Genomic DNA, 22,844 nt, shown 5'->3' on the forward strand with positions numbered 1-22,844 from the left:
TAATGATTTCAGATTTATGTAATTTACTTGAAACTTAATAAATATTTTATCTTTTTAGGAATCCTCAAGATTTGCAGAAATATAGATGTATGATTTATTTTAGATACCTCACCTGCTTATTTATTTTCATTCTACTAAACCTTACCATATGTTTTCCTTTATAAATTAATTAGGTACGTCATTAATCAGTGGTCAAACTAATGTGATCTAGATTTCTATTAGAAAGTATTATATATTATTTTTTTAATATATATATATATATATTTATTTATTTTAAAACACGAAATCATAAGAGCCGCAAGCAAAAAGCGAAACATATACGTATAAATAAACACAAAATTTGCACTTCAATATCAGAAACATACATTAGAAAAAAACTAAAAACTTATTCTTAGCAGTAAAACCTACTAAAAAATCAACAGAACGAGAAACTTTTGTTTTTCTTAACTTTCATAAACAATCGTATCATTTACTGAACCGTGTAAACTTTCCCAGTTGTCAACAAAAATCGCAACTTTTCTTTATGTTACCTAATTATAAATCTCACTTGAGTGCCTCAAAAGATATGCGAATAAACCCTGAAACATAAAACACGAAATAACACATTAAGTTGCAATTTTAATACTTTCCCTTTAATCACACTTACAGATTTCCTGCATCCTCCAGAATACTAGTAAATGTTAGCCCCATCTATAAAAACAACTATTCTAATCTCAAAACGGAGTTCGACCATAAAAGCGTTTCGGTTTCTTTTTTTTTCCCCCTTCGCTTTTGTGCCAGGGCTTAAAAGTGCACTTTCATTACGTGTACAACGTGTTGGGCGAGCCATGAAAAGCCCTAAGCTTCAAAGCCCTCGCGGGGGCGCAGTCATCGTCATTGCTACGTCACGGCGGGGTAAGCAGTTCCACCCCAGTGATTTTAAAGTCCACTTCTCCTTGTTGTTTCGATTTGGAAAAAGCGTCATTTTGCTAAGGTACTATAAAAATTTTCTTCGTCCAGCTACCCTGCGCCCGTAAACTTCATGACTTTTATTTCCGATTACCCCTGGGTGGGTAAAATCAAGGAGAGAGGGGATTTTTCAAAGTTAGCCAAGAAAGAATAATGGGAAATAAAGACGATTTGTTCTCTTGATTGAAACAGTAAATGAAACCACTGCTCTCTATTTTTTGCGTCGGTGAATTCGCAACTGTAATTTTGTCAAACAAAGCTTACATTTCATTTTGAATACCAACCTGCTTTTAATTATTTAAGTTTTCTTCAGTTTTTGTTATGCAAATTTGAATGCATGTCGTAAAAACAGTTTTTAGCCTGTATAAACTATCCTGTTATAAATTTGTATTGGATAGATTAACACCACTGCGTTATAACTCAATTCCTGTATTTAGAGCCTAAAGGATTAAAACTTTCCAGTATCATATCGCTTTGTAGTTTTGATTTGGAAAAAAACATTGTTTTGCGTAGATGTTGTAAAATTTTTTTCCGTTCATCCGTAAATTTCATGAATTAAATTTCCGTATATCCCTGGGTGGGTAAAATCAAGGAGAGAAGGGTACTTTTCAAAGTTCTAGAAAAAATAATGGGAAATAAAGACTATTTTTTCTCTTGATTGAAGAATTTTCCTTCTAAAATCACAGTAAAATAACCGACAGCAGTCTGTCTATCCAATTAACTGTAAAATTTACGATACGGAACACTTTTTGCCTTTACGGTTTTGAAGCTGTCTGCAACTAGTATGGTTTAAAAACCATGGATACAAAACTACACGATCTTTTTACCATTTACAACTGGCATGGTTTCAAAACCGCAAAAAAAATTTAACTGGACTTCGGAGCTAGGCTTTTTATCAGGGGTTGGTTGAGTTGTGTTTTATAAAATGAACCGTGAAATGTGCTTTAAATAGTTTAATTGTGTCAAATATTGTAAGAGATGGGAAATACTAGACTTCTTTTTATAATAAACAGCTTTATGGTGCTACCATCTATGCGTAAATGAGAGTATCATATTCTAATAGTCCAGGGTCGCAAACTCGGTAGTGCAGGACACTGGTATATCTTCATGTGTTAAAGGTAATGCAGGAAATATTGTGGTGTCAACGTTTGGATTCGATCCCGATATGTCAGTCATGAGATTGACAGATGAGCCCTCTCGGTTATAAAATGTACCCAGTTACAAGGAACTAAGTTACTTCACTAGGTGGGCCTAGTAGGGGTTATAAAATTCCGTTGTTTAACTGTATAGTTAAGCAGTTAATAAACTGTTTTCCTCATAGTTAACAGCTTGAATACCATCTTATTTATGGTTATTAGACTGTTTTGTTTGTATAGGGTAAAATAAAAAATAAATAAATTGTTACTTAGCAATTTTTTCCAAGAAAATTCTAACAGTGCAGTAGGAAAAAAGAAATTATAGAAATTATTTAATCCAAAAGGGTTTACTTCATGCTGGAGAGATAATTATACAGTTAAAAGGTAAAATGATGGAAGATTGAAAAATTATTGATATCCAAACATTTGACAAATATGGTATAATAGTCAGTTCATTAACAATAGATTTTTAATGAATTTTGTTTTTGATGAAGTAGAAGATCAACCTAAAAGTCCAGGGCAACACATGAAATACATTCATTACTTCAAAAATATAGGGAAACTTTAAGGAGTAAACTAAACAAAATCATAATACATTTTCTCCTCAAAAATTATCTTCGGAGTTAAGTATTTAGTATCCAGTATTAAATTGAGATTTTTTTTTGAAACTTATTAAAAAATACGTATGTTTAAAAAAATTAATTAATTTTATTTGAAATTTATAAACACATTTACAAAAAATTATTTTTACCTAGTAAAAATCAGTCAGTTGATTTTATTCAAAACCACTTAGGAATTCACTTCTTACACGGTGAGTCTAAGTTAAGCACTTTTATATCAATCTCTACCTAAAAGTTCTTTTATAGAACAATTAGAAGCATTAAGGCTGATGCCACTTTCCCATTCTTCCTCGTTTCAACATTGTAAAAAAAGTTAATAATAAAATTAAGGTAAAAAGTACTGGCACTCTGAGAGAAGCATCCGCAATTCAATGTGTTTTAATGACAATTGTAAGGATAATAATTACATGTGTACTTACTTCGTACTGAGTATTGATGAAATATTTATAACAGACAGATAAACAGAGTAGTGTATATCTTCATGGAGTACTTTGAACAAGAAAAATCATAATTAATCTGGAATATTGAAAGCAGAAGTGTTTTGGAACTTTCATCGGATATGCATTGTATTGTTTTTATTTTCATTTTCGTTTTTAAGATTGCTTAAGACTATAAATACGCAATAAAATTTAAAATGAACAGAGGAATCTTAATTGTAAATCTTCAATTTATACTATTTTACTATTAATTTAAACTTTAGCCAGCGGAATTTCTTTGGATACAAAAAAAAAANAAAAAAAAAAAAAAAAAAAAAAAAAAAAAAAAAAAAAAAAAAAAAAAAAAAAAACTCAAAGAGAATACAAAACAAAATAATCGGAAGAAAATAGCACTTTTATCATTAAAAATTGTAAGTTAAAAAAAATGAAAAAAAATATATCTAAGAAAAATAAAATAAAATAATATAAAAAAAGAGTATAAAATACTTATCTACTGATTTTAAAATGATTTTTAAAGGTGTAATGCTAAATTCTTTGTAAACCTCTCCCTCTCTCTCTCTCTCTTTATTCCTTACTACAAATTGTCACAATTTCACAGATCCCTTCTTTTCTACAAATGCGACATCTTTCATTTTCACAAATTTTAAATTCTACTTTTGTGCTAGTAAATTAATTTATTGACAGACAGAATATTAAAAGATAGAATTCATTTTCTGTAGGACAGGAACAAATGCTAATTTGCCCATAAGACGCGAAAAATAAAATGCGAAAAATATTTGTTGAAAAGGATTTCAAATAACTAATAATAATCAAAAATAAACTAACTTAAATGTCATTCTCCGTTAATTATTTTTGTTATTAGTTAACTTAGATGGCTGCTCTTAATTTGAAAGATAAAGTATTATAGCAACTATTTAATTTACTTTATAAATTTTTTCCACAGTTTTAACAAATTCCATTTTTATTCTACTATTTTGCTTTACAGATAAGCAAGAAACTCATATTTATCTTCTGAAAGCAGACGATAAAGTTGAAGTAGAAAAATATCAGACGACATTTAAACGCATTATTTTTCGAGAAATAATTCTAAAAGATAATCTCAAATGCAAATGTCTGAAAAGAACTTATGTAGGAAAGAATGTTTGTATTACACTTCTCAATCTGCTCTTCGATAATTTCTTCTTTGAAGTCTTATCATTTATTGATAAGATTCACTCGTACGTTTCGAGATTAAATACTGGTATCACTTTAATTGTAAGCAAGAAGATATTTTTATCTAATATTTCCAAAATGTAAATTATTAGAACTAAAAAGGAACTACTTTGATAAATTTTGCTAACTAAAGTTTTAGAAATATTTAGACTTTTAGCTATAGTCTGGAGTAGCAATAACATTTACAGTATCAAAATACAATAATACTGTTTTGCATTTATTAGGTCGCTTTAAAATTTATAAAAATACTTCATTACTGTGGATTTTATCTATTTTAGATTGATGTTTATATTTCGTTCTATTGGCATCAGCTATTGACAGTTATATTTTGGATTTAGAAATGTAAAGTTATAAGGAGATGTATTTCTGACTATTTTATTTTGAAAAGAAAAGTAGTGTTAAGGAAATTTATCTAAAGTATTTGAATTTAATTATTTAAATAAGTTGTTTTCACATAAAATCTCATTAGATTTAGTCTTTGTAAGTGAAATGAAATATTAATTTTGATCAATGAAAAATTAAATCAATAAATACTTTTGAATGCAAGAAATTGATTAAAATTATAAAGAATCTAACACGTTTGCATATAACGAAACTAAAGTTTATAGAACGAATTTTATACCATGTAAAATTTGGTCTCTGAATCTACTAGAATTTGCAGAAAACTTGACGATGTTATTTAAAATATTCTAATTATGATTTATTAAATCCCTGCAATGTAACAGATAATTATGAAGTGTGAAATAATATCTTTCCTTTAACTACAAGATTATTATACGTTGCATGTATTTAGTACATCAAATCTTCTGATTGAACTAAGAGTTAGAACTCTAAATTATATTGAATGAATTTGAGATGAGTCTGCTAACTATTTTATCATAAGTTAGAATAAATCAAGTTAAAACTTCAGTCCCCATAATGTAAATCAATAATGCTTACGTTTATACGTAATAATTAAGACTTTATATAAACCTGCAGCTTATTCCCTCCATCTTGAGTAAAAGTACATTTACGTTTCTGAATTTATGCTAATATGGTTATATCTTTATTCATATATATTCCCAGAATGTATTAAAAATCATATTGTCTCCATGTTATGTTGTAGTATTGTAATAATTGGTTAACTAATTTAAAATAAAGTTTTATTTTATTAATTTCTGTGATTAAAACTATGATATTGGAATTTTTAATTTTATTTAACTATTTTAGCGATGAGTTTTGGGCTATTGAGCAGGAGTTCCTTTTTCAAATTCAGTGTTCGCGGAAAACAATGTTACTTTCTGAGAAAAATGTTTATGAAAAAAAGGAAACAATTTTTTTAAGGAAACATAACGTCTTTGTGAGAAAACGGAAAATTTTTATAAATACCATAGTGAATACGTTTGTTTTAAGGATCTAATTTTGGGTGAAAAAATAGATTACAAACTTCTTTCAAACTTTTACTTATAAATTTTTTAAAAATTTTTTTATAGAAACTGAGCATTATTGTGAAGAAACGGAAATTTAAATTTGATGTTTAAAGCAATTGAGCTTATTTAATCACTTCATTTCCTTAGGTTATTTTTCTTATTTTGCACATTTTAACTACGAAAATTAAACAGGAAATCTAATTTAAAATTGAAAAGCTGAAATGTTTGAATTAAATTTACCAAGGAAATATCTAAACTCTCATGTAATCTGTCTGAATTGTTCATTTTTAAACACATTTATTGTTTCTTTTCAGTTGAATATTTGATTAATTGTTAAATACTGATTTGAATACTGATGTTTGTAGTTTGTCAATTTGCACTTATATCACTGAAAATAAAAAATAAAAATGTTGAACTGCAGCTCTAATCTGCAGAAATCATGCATTGAGAAAAAAGTTTGGTCAATATTACCAGTACATGGTAAAATTTACCATCTTTCTGGCTCCATGGGAACACCAAAAAGCTCGCTAATTTTTATCGAACCACTTTAATAATGATTTTGTAGAAATTTACAACATATAGGTTTGCAATTTGTGATAGAATTTGGTAAATGTAGCAAAATTTGGTAATTTTATCATGATGCCTCAGAGCATGTCGTGAAATCCATTTATTTGGTTAAATTTACATTTCAGTTTTGTATTTTTTACTCATTTTTGGAAATAATTTTGTAAACCAGAATTTTCGGTAAACTGTTGCTATTTGAACGGAAAAATTACCAAATGAATAGTTCAAATAGCAAATATTTAGGTTTAATTAGCCAAATCAAGTTTTCTATTGGCGGAAATGGTATTACCATAGAGTACGGTAATTGCTTCTGAATTTTTTTCTCCGTGTAGAAATATTCACTTAGAAGTGTCTTTAAAATTTTTTTTTTCCAATGCTCACCCGATTGACACTCGTTATTCAAGTATCAGTAGAGCAGATTTGTTGGGCCCTCTTTCAGGGGCCCCATATCAAGTAGGCCAACGTTGTTCCCACAGTAAGGACTGATAGTACAGAGAACATTCATACCCTGTACGGGATTTGAACCCAGGACCTTACGGGTGTGAGGTTACACAGTGTGTTGGCATGTTTTTGAATTTATAACTTTTAAAATGCTTCTGTAAATTTTTTTAATTTTTTTTATTTTACAACTGATTTAACTACAGTTTTTAAAGTTTACTTTCGATTTCGTAATTAGTACGTGTTGCTTCAAACATATCTTTGTAGAGTTAAAATTAATCATATATTAGTTATTTAAAAATGTAATATCAATGTGAATTTCTTTTATTTAATAAAGACGTAATAATAACAAATGTTTCAGATAAGTAGTAATGAATGTTTAAGATACGTGTAATTAAAAAAAGCTTATCTATAATCTGGATCGCCTTAAAATTTATTTTATTAATATATATTATTCAATTAAATAAAATTTTATGTGCATTTTGGATCTTTTTAAATAGCTCTCAATATTCAATACAATTAATGTTTTTTGCTAATACTATTTAATTACTCAATACAACTAGTTTTTCTTCTAAAACTGCAAAATTCACATAAGTTACAAAATGTCATACTAGAATCGCATTTATAGTAATTTATACATCCATATTCATTATTCATATTCCTACATTCAAATTTATATACATTCATATTTATGCATTCCTATTTAACTCTGTACCAAATAGCTTACTACTCAATACTCATTATCACCATTTTTTTATTAAACTACAAAATTTATATAAGTTATAAAAAGTTTTAATATAGCTTTGATCTAGTTTATTTAATATCATTAAAATTCATACCATTACTTTGCTTAATTTAAGCCATACCTTGTCAGTGAAGCGTGACTTAATCTTTTTCGTTAGAACATATAATGAACTATTCAGTTAATAAAACCATTTATAATAGCTGAGAATAAAAAAAAATCACAGTAAATTCAATTTTTATTAATTTTAAGAAGTGAGTTTTGAAGTTTCAGTCGAAAATATATGAAAACAAAGAACACTGATAATAATATTAAAAGAATATATTTAAGAAAAGAACTGTTCCTCTCATTACCCTTAAACGATTCCCCCCTCCCCCAAAAAAAGAGTGTTTAAGCAGTTTTAAAACTCATCATTTTCAATTTCTTTACTGCTGCATTCATTAAACTCAATACCAAACACTCAATGCCATTAATAACACAACACCATTAGTTCTATTTTATTGAACTACAAAATTTATTTAAGTTACAAAATGTCATATTGGACTCACATTCATATAATTTGATACATTCTTATAATATCATACATTCATATAAATTTATACATTCACATATATTTATACATTCATATAAATTCATACATTCATATAAATTCATACATTCATATAGATTCATACATTTATATTAATCATTCATATTAATACATTCCTGTTTCTACATTCATACTTATACATTTGTATTAAACTCAATACCAAATAGGTCATTACTTACACTACTTAAAACCATTATTTTTTTATTAATACCATTAATAACTCTATACTTATTACCAATATTTCTTCATTAAACTTCAAAATTCACGTAAGTTATAAAATGTGTTCATAAAGTTTTCCTTTATATTAACGCATTTTATAACTTATATATGTATACCCTAATATTTAACAGCTTTAAAAATCCTACATAAACTTTGCTTTAATTAAACCATACCTTGTAAGTGAAACACGATTTAACCTTTTTCGATAAAACATATAATTAACCATTCAGTCAGAAATCCACTTATAATAGCTAAGAATAAGCAACTCATAGTTAATTCAATTTTCATTCTATTCAAGGTGAAGTGAGCTCTGAAATTTCATGCGAATATTTATGAGAAGAAAGGAATAATAATAAAAAAAAGAAGAATAAATTAGGGAAGAGCGCTGTTCCACTCATTACCCTTAAACGATTTTCCAAAACGAAAAAGTGTGTTTCAGCAGTTCTGAAACTCATCATTTTCAATTTCCTTACTGCTGCATTCATTAAACTCAATACCAAATAGCATCGATCTTTGGAATTTTTTCTTTTTTCTCTCCTTTTTAACAACACCAACTGAAGATCGACATCACATCGCTTCTGTCACTAGCAGTTTAGGACAGAAAAGAACTATCATTAGATTCTATAATGATCGTCCATTTGCCCTAACTCTCGGTAATTTCAATTTGGCGCAAAAGGAAGCTAACGAGGCAGATTGTTTGGGCACTTGAGAAGATAGTCCCAAAAAGGGTGTTTTTTAATGGAAAGCTCTTTTCAAAACAGTTTATATTAATATTTAAGTTACATCCTCCTTTCCCAGTGTCTGATGAGTTTGAATGAAGAAACGCCAACATTATTGGCAGAATGACTAGTCAGTTAAAGGCGCTGTCATTTTTCATTACCAATCTGCATTTAATGTTTATTTATGTTTCAGAAAAGTTTTATGATGCGAGGCATTTATCTTTGATGTTTTCTGCGTATAAGTTTGATGTATTTACCTATGAAGCGTAATGGATTGAGAGGAGCAATTGATAACAGAACAGGTCTATACTAGAAGTTTTAGTTAGTAAATTTTTGTTCGCTTACGAAAAATATTTGTGTGATCATGCATGCAGGTGTAATAAGAAAACTTTTGACTCGTTATATTTTAATTGAAACTGAGTTCTGAAATTGAAACTGAGCAATATAATCAGTAAAATAATTCGCTAGTTATAACTCGGAAATTTAATTATAACTGAGTCAGTGAGACAGATTGTTTTTGCAATTCAGGAGTTATTACCGAAAGGTGAGTTTTTTTTAAGATAATTTCTTTGAAAATATCTTTTATTTTTTTTAAAAGTTGAAATCCTCCTTCCAAATCTTCTAATGAATTTAAATGAATAAACGCCAACACTAGTTGTTCTGTTATTATTCCTTTTTGTGTTCTTCCATTTTTCGAAATTAATCTGCATTTTAATATTTATTTATGTTACAGAAAGGTTATATGATGTATGGCACCAGTTGTTTTCTGTGCTTGTCTTGGCTTTTTTTGCCTATGAAGCTTAAAAGAGTGGAGAGTAATTGATAGCATCGGAAAAGTGCCTAAAACAGAGGTTTCTAATTATTTTTGGTAATAAAACCTTAAATAATTAAGCATCTTTATTCGGAACCCCATAGTTAAAGTAAACAATTAAGATAGCTAAAGAAATGAAGGCAATTGCGAACCTATTTATCAATAAAAGACCATTTTTAAAGCAAATAAAGGGGATTTCATTGTTTTATCATTAAAGTTAGTTAAACAGCTAAACCGGCTTTTATATTTAAAGTCACTGAGTTGTATTAGTTATAAATTTGTGTTTGGTGTAATGTATGCATGTAGAGCTGAAAATTAACAAAAAATATAAGCCTAAATATGGCTTGCTTCGAAATGATGGCTAAAACGAACTGATGTATACATTGTGAATCATTATTAGGGAAACATATTTCTTAATAGACAAATAAGGTATTTTTTATTTCATTTGAAAAAAAGTGATGGGAAATAATAGTGAAAATTTTATAAATGATTATGTATTTATTAATTATGTATTTATTAATTAATTTAATCTATTGTTATTAGAAAAATTATATTTATTAAAAAATATTCATTTATTTTTCAATGGTATTTTACTTTAAATAATTTCATAAAAGCAACCAAAATATGAAATAAATAAGGGGTTATTGATTGAATCCAACTATAGTTAAAGGTTTCAAAGGTAACATAACTGTGTTCACGTAATACGGTTAAATAACCAAAATTTCATCAGTGCCAACTAGGATCACAGCTCATGAGAATTGAGCAAACATTTTTCAGAAAGCTTGAAGCAAAACCATGTTATAAAGATTACGAATTCATATTTTTATTTTCCATAATAGATTGCCTAACACACCTGCGGATGCCTAACATTCTTATTGTAATAAGAGGACAGGTAGTGAACACCTTATGAAGATTTTATTTCTTTGCATCTGGGTACATATTTTCGCTGAGTGGTCTAATCCGTTAATCTCATGACTGGTTGAAGGTGGGTTCGAGTTCTCTGCATTGAGTTTACAATATCACATCAACTTCCTCAAAACAAGTGTTTTGCACTCCTCAATTGGTGACCCTGATCTATTGGAACACTGGATTCATTCAGGTATAAATGGCAGCAACCACAGATTTGTTTAACACAAAGAAATCGAATATCCCCTATCTCTTATGCTACATGGTACTACTAAAAAGAAACTAAACTCAGTGGCGTGACAGCCCATAGAGGACCAAGGCCTACTGTGCTACTAGATAAACTAATTAAGTCACATTTCCCGATTCACTTGACAAAACATAAAACAACCACAACCTAACTCTAATGCTCATTACCTAACAAAGAGCTTAGCATAATGTAACTTTTACTTCCAGTAAAATTTCGTTTTCATGGTTTTGAAACCATGCTAGTTGTAAATGGTAGCAAAACATTGCAGTTTTATATTCACGGGTTTTAAAACCACACTAGTTATAAACGATTTTAAACCTGTAAAGTTGAAGAAATGTTCCAATCCGTAAACGTGATGGTTAATTGGATGGACCGATTATTTTACCGTATTTTTAGAAAGAAAATTCTAACAGTGTAGCTAATATCCCTTGCAGTTAACAAAGATATTTTTTCAATATTAATTTTATTCCATTTTTTGAAATCAACATAATCTATAAGAAAATAATAATTGTGTTCAGCTCATAAGACATTTTGTTTGTGATATTATTGCTTTTTTAAAAAAAATATATATTCTATTGTTTTAAATAAATAACCTTATAGGAAAATCATTATCAAGCATCTTTGTTAGCTGCTAAATCTAAAAATAACTTTGTTATTTATAGACTTAATTATGTACGCATAAATCACCACCCTTCTAATTCGTAACTCAACTATACACACTTCATTTATTAATAAATGCATTTAAGTAGTTCCCTTTTAGGGTAGGGTCGTAAAAGTGTGGAAGTCGTGGAGTCGTACAGGCGGACGAGGGTTACATTTTCATTATTAATCTCAGAGCAAACGATAACATGAAATTTACTTGGGTCGTAAATCGAAGTACCCGTCTCCCACTTTCGGGCAAGCTTACCCTCTATCAGTAGCGAGTACTTAAAGAATTGTGAGCGAAAAGATGTTACGCTATATTGAGAAAGCGGGGAGACTGAAATTTCCTCTTCTCACAACAATGAAATATCTGCCATTAAGTTCTTAAAAATCTGAGATTTTATGTGTTTTAATATGCTATTTTCGCGATGTTTTAAAGAAATTGAGTTGAGAAAGAAGTTATAGCGTCATAATGCGGCTGGCGTCGAGATGGCTTTCAACGGTTTGTCTTGTTTCGCGTCCTTTCAGCTGCTGATAATTGAAGAGATAAAAACGATATTTGATGACAATTTTTATTTTATCAATTTTCCGATAAAACTTTTACACTAATTACTATAGGAACGTTATTGCATTTAATGACGCATTTGAGAGTGAAAAAAATACAATTACTATTTTACATTAATTTTGAAGGAGTATATTGGCCATTGCATTTAATCTATAACAAAAAGATAACAGATTTCTTCTATAAAATTTATCAAAAGTTTGAATATGAAAGTTTTGTAAATAATATAATCTGATTATTTTGCTAAAACACATTTATTTGCATTATATATACATTATTAGTAAGTATTATATATAACATTGTATTTAGGTTGCCTCTATTAGTCCTAATTATGGTTTAAATTCTTGCGAAATAAATCAAGCAAATCATTATAGGAACGTTATTGCATTTAATGACGCATTTGTTGACGAAAAAGTGAATGAAAAAATGAAATTTCTTTTTGACAGTATTTGTGAATGAGTGAGTATATTGCTCGTTTACTTAAGATATAACAAAAAGATAATATATTTCTTCGATAGAATGTATCAAAGGTATACGAAAGCTTTGTAAGTAAATGAAAGCTTTGTAAGTAAGATAATCTGAAAATACTTTATTTAGTTATGGCATGTTTATTTACTTAGTTTGGAATATTTAGGTTGCCTCTATTGATCCTAATTGAGGTTAAAATTCTTGCAAAATAAATCACGTATTTTTAAATAGGAAGGTATTAAAATTTAATATCCTTTTAAGCTATGTAATTTTAAATAACAAAACCCAAAGTTTTATCAAAATCTGTGGAATTGATTCTGATTATAACGTACATAAATTTAAAAATGTTTCAATTTTTCATATTTTAAACTTTTCATTTATTATTCATAATAAAAAAAGTAAGTGTTCAAAGCCATAAGGAAAGGGACAAAAAAATTTTTGTCAGTTAAATTCGTAACTTTGATGTCTTTTTGTAAATTAAAATTCAACTTGATTTCCAAATATTACTTTAGATATCTTCTTCGATAGTTTTTTTGTTAACTGCATATAATGCATATCCTAATCGCTTTAACCACAGTGAGTTCTTTCTTTCTTTTATTCCTTCTTTTTTCCTTTTTTTTATAGTTTTTTATGCCTTTTCGGTGGAAAAATTTCGCTATCACACTGGAAAAAATGTACTGTCAAAACTATCAAGAAATAATCAAAATATGGCAAAATTTAACGTGTTTCTGGTTCTATCGGTACACCAAATAAGTTGGCAATTTTTACTGAAGAGCTTAAGTAATGATTTTGGTAAAATTACCAATAAAATATGGTTTTGTAATATGTGATCCTAATTGATAATTTGTTGTTAACTGCGTATAATGCATATCCTTATCGCTTTAACCAAAGTGAGTTCTTTTTTTTTCCCTTCTTTTTCATTTTTTTAAAGTTTTTTTATGCCTTTTCGTTGGAAAAATTTCGCTAGTTCATCACACTGGGAAAAATGTACTGTCAAAACTATAAAAAAATAATCAAAATATGACAAAATTTAGCGTGTTTCTGGTTCTATCGGTACACTAAATAAGTCGGTAATTTTTACTGCAGAGCTTAAATAATGATTTTGGCGAAATTAGCAATAAAATATGGTTCTATAATATGTGGTCCTAATTGATAAGATTTGGTAAATTTGGTAATTTAATCAAGATATTTTAGAGCATGGCATGAAAACTTTTTATTGAGTAAAATTTACTTTTCAGTTTTGAACTAAACATGTGGTAATTGATATTGAAATGTTTAAAATAAGAATTTCCGGTAAACCGTTACCATATGTATGGAAAAATATAAATAATTTAGATGCCATATATTTTGATTTCATTACCAGAGTTACGTTTTCTTTCAAAACCAAGAGTGAAATTACTGTACCATGCAGTACAGTAATTTCACCAGAATTTTTTTCCGTTCATGTTTTGGTCGCTCACATTGCAAACCTAATGAAAGGAACACAGTATGTTTTAAATAGAATGCATTTCAATTTTTACAAAATTATAAACGTTTTATTGATGAATTTCATTTCACTTAATTTTCCAGAAATTATTTTTTCAAAGAAATACATCATCCAGTTTTAACTAGATCACACAATAAAATTATTATAAATCTTAACTTCTTTGTATTCCCTTCAAAAAAAATAAAAATAAATAAACGCTAAATGCTATACAGTTGAAAACAAACGGAATTGCATTCCGTCTTTCATTTAAAATGAAATAATTTCTTTATTTCTCTGACATGTTTAAATTTAAACAAAAAAAGTAAAGATGGGAAAGTTTTCCCTTTTAACATATCATAAAAATAATTATTTTAGTTTCAGAGTGGTTAAGATAACATCGTTGTGATAAAACGCATAATTGCAGTGCGGCTTCCTTTTACGAACCTAAAGTTGAAGTACCTTTTAATTTATAGTTAGAGAACAGCAAGAAGCTGGAATCTTTTGGATTTATTGTCGTAATTGAAGGAGCACAGGCAATCTTGGGAATCTTTTACTTACAGGAAAACGCCCGTTTGCACGAAATTAGGGCAGACTGAAATCGTTTATGCTCGGTTTAATACTCTGTTTTTTCCCTTGAAATAAACATAGCATGAAAATAAGACAAAATTTATAAAAATTCTTGTCTGATTTAGAGAGTTACGTTACAACGTTAGCAATACAAACGTTACAATAAAAAGAACACATGTTTCCTCTCTAAATAAAATAGTTATATTCTCTGAAACATTTATTTTCTTTTTCATTCATAAAATGTTGCATCACAGAAAACTTGTTTATATACAGAGTATTTATTAGATAGGTTACTTTATTTACAATATAGCAAAGTTAAAAGCAGAATCGTGTCTGCATTTTGTTAAATATAAGAAAGCAATATTTTACTAGCGAACTTATAAATTCAAGATTTAATAAGTTTCATTGTTAAATGTTCTAAGTTTACCGGATGAATTCTAATGATCGCAGGGATTAAAAAAAAATAAACAATGAATTTGTTGCTGTATAAAAATGAAATAATCAGTCTAACAGTTTTATGAAATTTGATTACACCTTTTAAAGTAGAGTCAACTTCTTCCGAAAAGTGGATTGTTGATTGAAACTTATCTAAAGTTCTTTCTTTTACTTTTTATAAATATTTTATTATTTTTGATTCTTATGTTATTGAATCATTATTTCATTATTTTTAATATTATCTTTAATCTCAGTTTTAATCTTACTTAATGCAATTTTATAAAAATTTAGCAAGGATATAGCTCTGATATATCTAACTGAACTAGTTAGTCTAATTTAATGTAAAAAAAAGATCATTTCCCGGCACACATTCTATATTGGTGACCTAGACGTGATGATGCTACTATCTTATTAATAAATAGATGGCAGGACTAAACTACGTTCCATGGTTCAATTTGACAAAACAAACAAGCTGTTTAAGTCTCAATCAACTTTAAAACCTGAGTTGCACTGGAATGGAGAATAACACACAAGCACACAAAACAATTACGTAAGACGCTCACGGCTGACAACAATTCAGACTTTCTCGTTCACTGGACGTGTACGCTAATTTTCATGATGGTAAGAATTCTAGTTATCGTCCCAAAGTTTCTGGGTTCGATTCCTGACGTTCCCAAAAGACATCATTTACGTATGTACCCCTGCTACTGATCTTATTTTAACAAATTAGCACTGAATGCTGCATTGACCCTATTTGGAAGCTCCTAAGGGCATCTATAACCAAAACTAAACTATCAAAAATGAAATAAAATGGTTAAAATTGCATATGCTTAAATATTATTATAATCGTTATACTTTTTAATAATCATAATACTTTTTTATGAAATTGAGAGTCTTTATTAAATCTTGATGCAACTTGCACACCACCTACTACACAAATAAAAAGACTTAGTATTTTCCCGTATCATGCTGCACGTTCTCATACGTATGCTCTAAGTAAAATGAAATAATTTTGGTTTCTTACAGTGTTAATGAAAAACATAAGCACGTGAAAGAACGTGCGTGCTATGTTACGAGAAAATGGTAAACCTCCTTAAAATAATTCATATTTAAAAATCGAGTATACACAAAATATATACTTTTATTAGATATAAAGGAATGTATTTTATTTTTATTTTCTACAACTATACAACTTTCAATGCAGTCCATAAAGTTCTATAACCAACCTAGAACTACATAAAGATAAAATGAAATTTTTTAAACTAATTATTTCATTTTGTGGGACTTCTTTCAATTCTAATTTATTAAATAAATATGAAACTAAAATTTATTTATCAGTTTTCCCCATCTCTAAAATCAGAATCTATCTAAACACAGCATGAAGTATTTTATTTGCTTATAAGTCGTCTCTAATTTGAAAACATTTTTACCAAAATATTAATTTTTAAAAAATACTAATGGCACTATTATTCAGAACTTTGCAAATCTTCTCTTAAGACTCGTGATTCGGAAGCAGTAGAAAAGTAAAGATTTCCAGAAAACGTGACAAATCTCTTTCAAAAAGAAATCTGCTGCTTCGGTCTTAAATTTAATTCAGAGTATTAAACATCCTTTAAAAGTACGTGATATTTTAAGTTAAAAGCGAGTTAGCTCATAATGGACAAAGCGAGTAACAGCTGATGTAAAAAATTTTTTTTCGAAAATCTCTAAGGATAAAATTAGTAAAACTAATCAAAGACATTTATGATAACCATAAGTGCTTTTAAAATGCTATATTGTTCTAGTATTTTCTAAAAAGATATGGAAATCATATAAATTTTTACCTATTTTTTAAATGCAGGTCTTTCAAAGTAGGTTTTTCTAAAACAACAAGTTACAATACAGTTATAAACAGTTATAATAAGTCATTTTTTTAAAAAATGAAGTGGCGTAAGCCCAGACATCTCAATTTCATTCGGTTTCAAGTCAGGAACGAACTTCTACATCTTACTGATAATTTCAAAACATATTATTAGTTTTATTTAAATAAAAAAATAGTGCGTAGAGTCCCTTCGTGCGGAAGAAGTTAAACTTCGCAACCTGCGACGTTAATTGTAGAAGAATCAGCAGTCGTAGAAGGATCACTAGTTCTATTCAACGACTCTTTTTCCTGCTCCGCTCGCTTCCGTGCTCTGTAATCACGGTAATATTGTGCATTTTTCCCTCNAAGTCTCCTTGCTTCAAAGCTTTAATATTACTCATAATCTGTAAATAAAGTTCAGTTATAAAAAAATGTATAAGTTAAATAACGCTTGAAAATCATCAACTATTTTTAAAAAATCTTATTTTTTGGTCTACTAAAACAATATCCTTATTCAGGGAATATGGTATTAGTCAAATCAACTACAGTGACTTTAAACCCAGTCCGCATGCTTGGAAGTGGCAGCGAATTATACCCTTCAAATTTAACCCTTTCTGTAATTTTTCACTCTCCAAAACTTGGTGATTTTTTTCTAAACAGAATATGCATTTCTCTTTTGTCATCTAACTAACGAATAGGTACCCAAATATGAAAGTTCGGTGGCATTTAAAACATTTTCAACAGATCAATGAAAAGGAAAACTGAACACAAACATATTTGTTTCATGCTCATTTAAATTATATGAATAACTTATTAATTGAAGAAGTCCAACTTAAAGCTAATATAAATAAAAAGTAAAACTTTTTTTAATAATATTAGTCATCACCATACCATATTTTTTAACAAAATAATCAGTTAATGAAAAGAATTATTTAGAAATATTTACTTACATTGCAAAAGAGCAATATTGTAAAACCTTAGTATTATAATACCCTTTCTTTGACGAGTACTTTTTTTCAGTTTGTGTTCCATTATTTTCTAAAATTAATATTAAACATTGTAGATGAATATATTAAATATTAATAAAGATAACTATTCAAAAATTTGTAAAAAAAAGTATGATTTTCTGTAATTCGAAAAAGAAATGATTGACGTTATCAGAGCTTTATCATAAAATTTATTGACAGTAATTTATTGCGATTAATGTCCCCCTTTCTTCAGTGTTTGACAATAGTTTACAATAGGGATACCTTCTTATATTCAGCGATATGAAAATAAACCAATATATAGGAAAATGAACCAAGAACCAATCACATGAAAGTAAACAAAAGTTGCAGTAACCCGAAGGTGACGTCATTGTAAGCAAGGACATCAAGGAATATCTCAGTAAATAGAATCAAGGGTCCCTTAAATTGACAAACGAAAATTATCGCCGAATCAAGGAGCCCCCGGATACTAAAACTTCAACTTAACCCAGTGTTCAATATCTTAGGTACAATATCAAACCATTATAAATATATATATATATATATATATATATATTTATAATGGTTTGATATTGTACCTAAGATATTGAACACTGGGTTAAGTTGAAGTTTTAGTATCCGGGGGCTCCTTGATTCGGCGATAATTTTCGTTTGTCAATTTAAGGGACCCTTGATTCTATTTACTGAGATATTCCTTGATGTCCTTGCTTACAATGACGTCACCTTCGGGTTACTGCAACTTTTGTTTACTTTCATGTGATTGGTTCTTGGTTCATTTTCCTATATATTGGTTTATTTTCATATCGCTGAATATAAGAAGGTATCCCTATTGTAAACTATTGTCAAACACTGAAGAAAGGGGGACATTAATCGCAATAAATTACTGTCAATAAATTTTATGATAAAGCTCTGATAACGTCAATCATTTCTTTTTCGAATTACAGAAAATCATACTTTTTTTTACAAATTTTTGAATAGTTATCTTTATTAATATTTAATATATTCATCTACAATGTTTAATATTAATTTTAGAAAATAATGGAACACAAACTGAAAAAAAGTACTCGTCAAAGAAAGGGTATTATAATACTAAGGTTTTACAATATTGCTCTTTTGCAATGTAAGTAAATATTTCTAAATAATTCTTTTCATTAACTGATTATTTTGTTAAAAAATATGGTATGGTGATGACTAATATTATTAAAAAAAGTTTTACTTTTTATTTATATTAGCTTTAAGTTGGACTTCTTCAATTAATAAGTTATTCATATAATTTAAATGAGCATGAAACAAATATGTTTGTGTTCAGTTTTCCTTTTCATTGATCTGTTGAAAATGTTTTAAATGCCACCGAACTTTCATATTTGGGTACCTATTCGTTAGTTAGATGACAAAAGAGAAATGCATATTCTGTTTAGAAAAAAATCACCAAGTTTTGGAGAGTGAAAAATTACAGAAAGGGTTAAATTTGAAGGGTATAATTCGCTGCCACTTCCAAGCATGCGGACTGGGTTTAAAGTCACTGTAGTTGATTTGACTAATACCATATTCCCTGAATAAGGATATTGTTTTAGTAGACCAAAAAATAAGATTTTTTAAAAATAGTTGATGATTTTCAAGCGTTATTTAACTTATACATTTTTTTATAACTGAACTTTATTTACAGATTATGAGTAATATTAAAGCTTTGAAGCAAGGAGACTTTGAAGACTGCTTAAGATCTAAAGCGCCTTTGTTGAAATTTAAAAATATATTTTATTCAATAAAGTCTCCTGGAAGACTAGCATATTCAAAATATTTAAGGGAGACTGACCTTTTTAAATGTGCTAATCCTCCAATATTAAAATTTCACGCTTCTTTTGATAATCGTGGTCAATTACCGAAGGATCGAATGAAGTTTAGAAGCTGTCATATTCTTTTTTATGTGGAAGACGGTACTATTAAGGTGTATGAGCCAACAAAGAGAAACGCTGGTTATGAACAGGGGCGCATCATCAATCGAATTAGAATACCGAAACCAGAGGGAGATTTTTACACTCTAGATGATTTTATAATTGGCGTGACAGTTATTTTCTTCGGAAAAATATTTAAATTATTAGATTGCGATGGTTTTACAAGGAATTTTCTCCATGAAATGGGCTTTAGAGTTAATAATCCAGATGTTGGCCTTAAAGATCCTGTTGTTGATGACAGAGAACAGGAAGACAGCCCACGTACACAGATATATAGGACTGTAGTTAAAGACTACAAGCGTGCAAAATTTCAAGCAGATTACCCAAAACACTTGCGATTTTTTGGGATTTATCAACGCAACCCAACTCATATTGAAGATCAAAAGTATGTGTCCATGTACTATAGTTTGTCTGACGGCACAGTGAAAATCGTAGAAGATGCAAGAATCATAGATAGTCAAAAAAATCGGTTGCAAGGTAATTTTGATACATGTTTGGTACTAAAATCCGTTCTCGTTCCTAAAAGTGACACTTGGTTAACCTCGATAGGGACTAGTTCTCCCGAAACCATATTGAATTTAGGATCCAATAGGCCAAAAAGTTGGATGTATGATTGCAGGTTGAATAATTCTAAAGAATTTTTTCAAAATTTCTTACTAGATTGCAATTCAGAGGTTCACAAGAAAATGAATAAATTTTATGTGCCAAGTGATTTTGAACTAGGGAGCTCTATAAATGTTTTTGGTGCTAAACTCTTGTTATATGATTGTGATGATTTCACTAAACAATACTATTCCAATGTCTATAACGTAGAACTAAAACCATTAACATTGCCAGAAATAAAACTTAGTGATTACCATAAATTAGTGCATCCTCAACAAATGGGGAGTTTTAAAGACAGTTTGAAATCCTGCTATAATACTGAAATATACAGACCTTTGCCCAGTTCGAAAGATTTTATTGAAGTTAATAAAATATCCACCAAAATTCCGACAAAAGGTATTCATCGTGATGATCTTATGAAGTTTTATTTGAATAATCCAGATATCGATGACTGTAAAATTCTCCGATTTTTATCAGTTTTTACGCATAACCCAATGAAAAAAGAACAGCGCTTTATCATTGAGTTTCACATGGAAGATGATACAGTTAATATATCCGAACAAGACTATGAGACTTCAGAGCAACGCATGGGTAGTGCAAAATATTTGAAAAGAGTGAAATTGAGCAAACCAGTTCCAGATCCCATTAATTATGACCATTGCTTCTACTCTAAAGCGGATATGTATGTCGGAAACACTATCTGCGCTCGTACAGAGTCCTTTTATCTACTTGAAGCTGATGAATATACTTATACATTTATGGAAAAACATAGTAATTTCTTTATATACTCGGACATCAAAATTATATTGGAATTGATGAGAAAGCATGTTGGAGTTTCTGCCCAATCTTTACTTGAATCCTTCGAAGCAAAAGATGCTTGCAAAGCTGGTGTGATTCCATTTGATTTATTCAGACTTGTTATACGTGATCTTTTTAAAAATGCTTCTACCGTATTAAATGAACAACAAATAATAACATTAGCTAGAGCCTATGCTGAAGAAGAATACACGGGCTTGATTTTTGAAGATATTGTTGCGAGGGTTCAAGCTCAGTTGAAAAAGCATGGTTTTCAGGATTTTGATAGATTAAAAAATCAGTTTCAGATTTTTGATATCAACTATGGAAATAGAACTGGTCTTTTCCAGGCTAGTCAAGTGTATAGAATTCTTGTATCGAGTCCGATACCTGCTGATCGAGATCTGATTAAGGCTTACTTATTTAAATTTCCAAAAAGTGAAGGACTTATAGATTATCGTAAAATTATGGAAACTTTAGATTTTGTTAATAATCCTGCTAAGGCACCAAACAGTAAACCTTATGTTATAAGCGTTAATTGGTCGAAAGGTGAGAAAAAGAAAAACATGCAAAAAATAATTTATCGGTTATTAATCGACGCTCTTAAAATTGAAGATTGCTTTTGTTCTTAATTTTAAGTATAAGTTATAAGCGTTAATTGGTAGAGAGTCGAGAAAAAAAAACATGCAAAAAATATTTTATCGGATATTAATCGGCTCTCTCAAAATTGAAACTTGCCTTTGTTCTTAATATTAAGTGAATTCTAAATTTTTCATTTCATAATTCTGAGTTATAGGTTTATTACTTTATTAGACAGGGGATATTTTTAATTGATTAAAAGGAAGGCATCTATCTAAAATCATTTGATTTCGTAGAACTTATTATGTTTAGTGTACTACACTGGATATAAGTTTATTTAATACAGTTTCTATTTTACTATTTATGTAACCAATTCTTCAAATTTCAAACTTATTATAGCGCATATATAATTTCATTTAATTCACAAATATTTAATACTTAGTTACATTTATTTCTTCTCCATAAAAATTCGACTCAAAACTGAGTTAAAAATATATGGACAAAATTTAACAATTATAATTTTTCAAATATTTTATTAAAATTTAAAGTTTTATTTTCTTTAAATAACTATTAATTTTTCAGCTAAAAATTTTTGAATGCTTCCCTGGCATTAGCTTTAAAAAATTACTATCAATAATAAAGCACAATATTAAATCTTTGCTTATAAGTGAAATTTATTTTTGTTTCAGCATGTACTATTCTTTAAATATTATTAACATCTTTCTTGAAAATTATTGTATAAAGATAAAATTGTATTAATTGATAAAAATATTATAAAAGGTATTTTTTAAGTGTTTATAGTTTGTCTGTGTGTTTTGAAAAATATAAATTTCTAAATATTTGGTAAAGAATGAAATTAAAAATCTTTAAATATTTAATTTTTGCCTATGATTATTTCTGTTTTTGTTTTATGCAACTTTATTACGTATTGCTTTGTTACGTTCAACTTTAAA

At 28.4% G+C, this 22,844-nt stretch overlaps 1 protein-coding gene across 1 annotated transcript; it reads left to right on the top strand.

Moving 5' to 3' along the window:
* Positions 1-8,967: 8,967 nt before the first annotated feature.
* Positions 8,968-22,547, top strand: LOC107454922 (EF-hand domain-containing family member C2-like). Its single transcript, XM_043044017.2, has 2 exons — positions 8,968-9,577; positions 19,629-22,547. The coding sequence occupies exon 2, from the start codon at positions 19,632-19,634 to the stop codon at positions 21,942-21,944; it is 2,313 nt and encodes a 770-aa protein (XP_042899951.1). The 5' UTR covers positions 8,968-9,577; positions 19,629-19,631; the 3' UTR covers positions 21,945-22,547.
* Positions 22,548-22,844: the final 297 nt, after the last annotated feature.

The sequence above is a fragment of the Parasteatoda tepidariorum genome, chromosome 1, assembly GCF_043381705.1.
Source record: "Parasteatoda tepidariorum isolate YZ-2023 chromosome 1, CAS_Ptep_4.0, whole genome shotgun sequence".
NCBI classification, from domain to species: domain Eukaryota; kingdom Metazoa; phylum Arthropoda; class Arachnida; order Araneae; family Theridiidae; genus Parasteatoda; species Parasteatoda tepidariorum.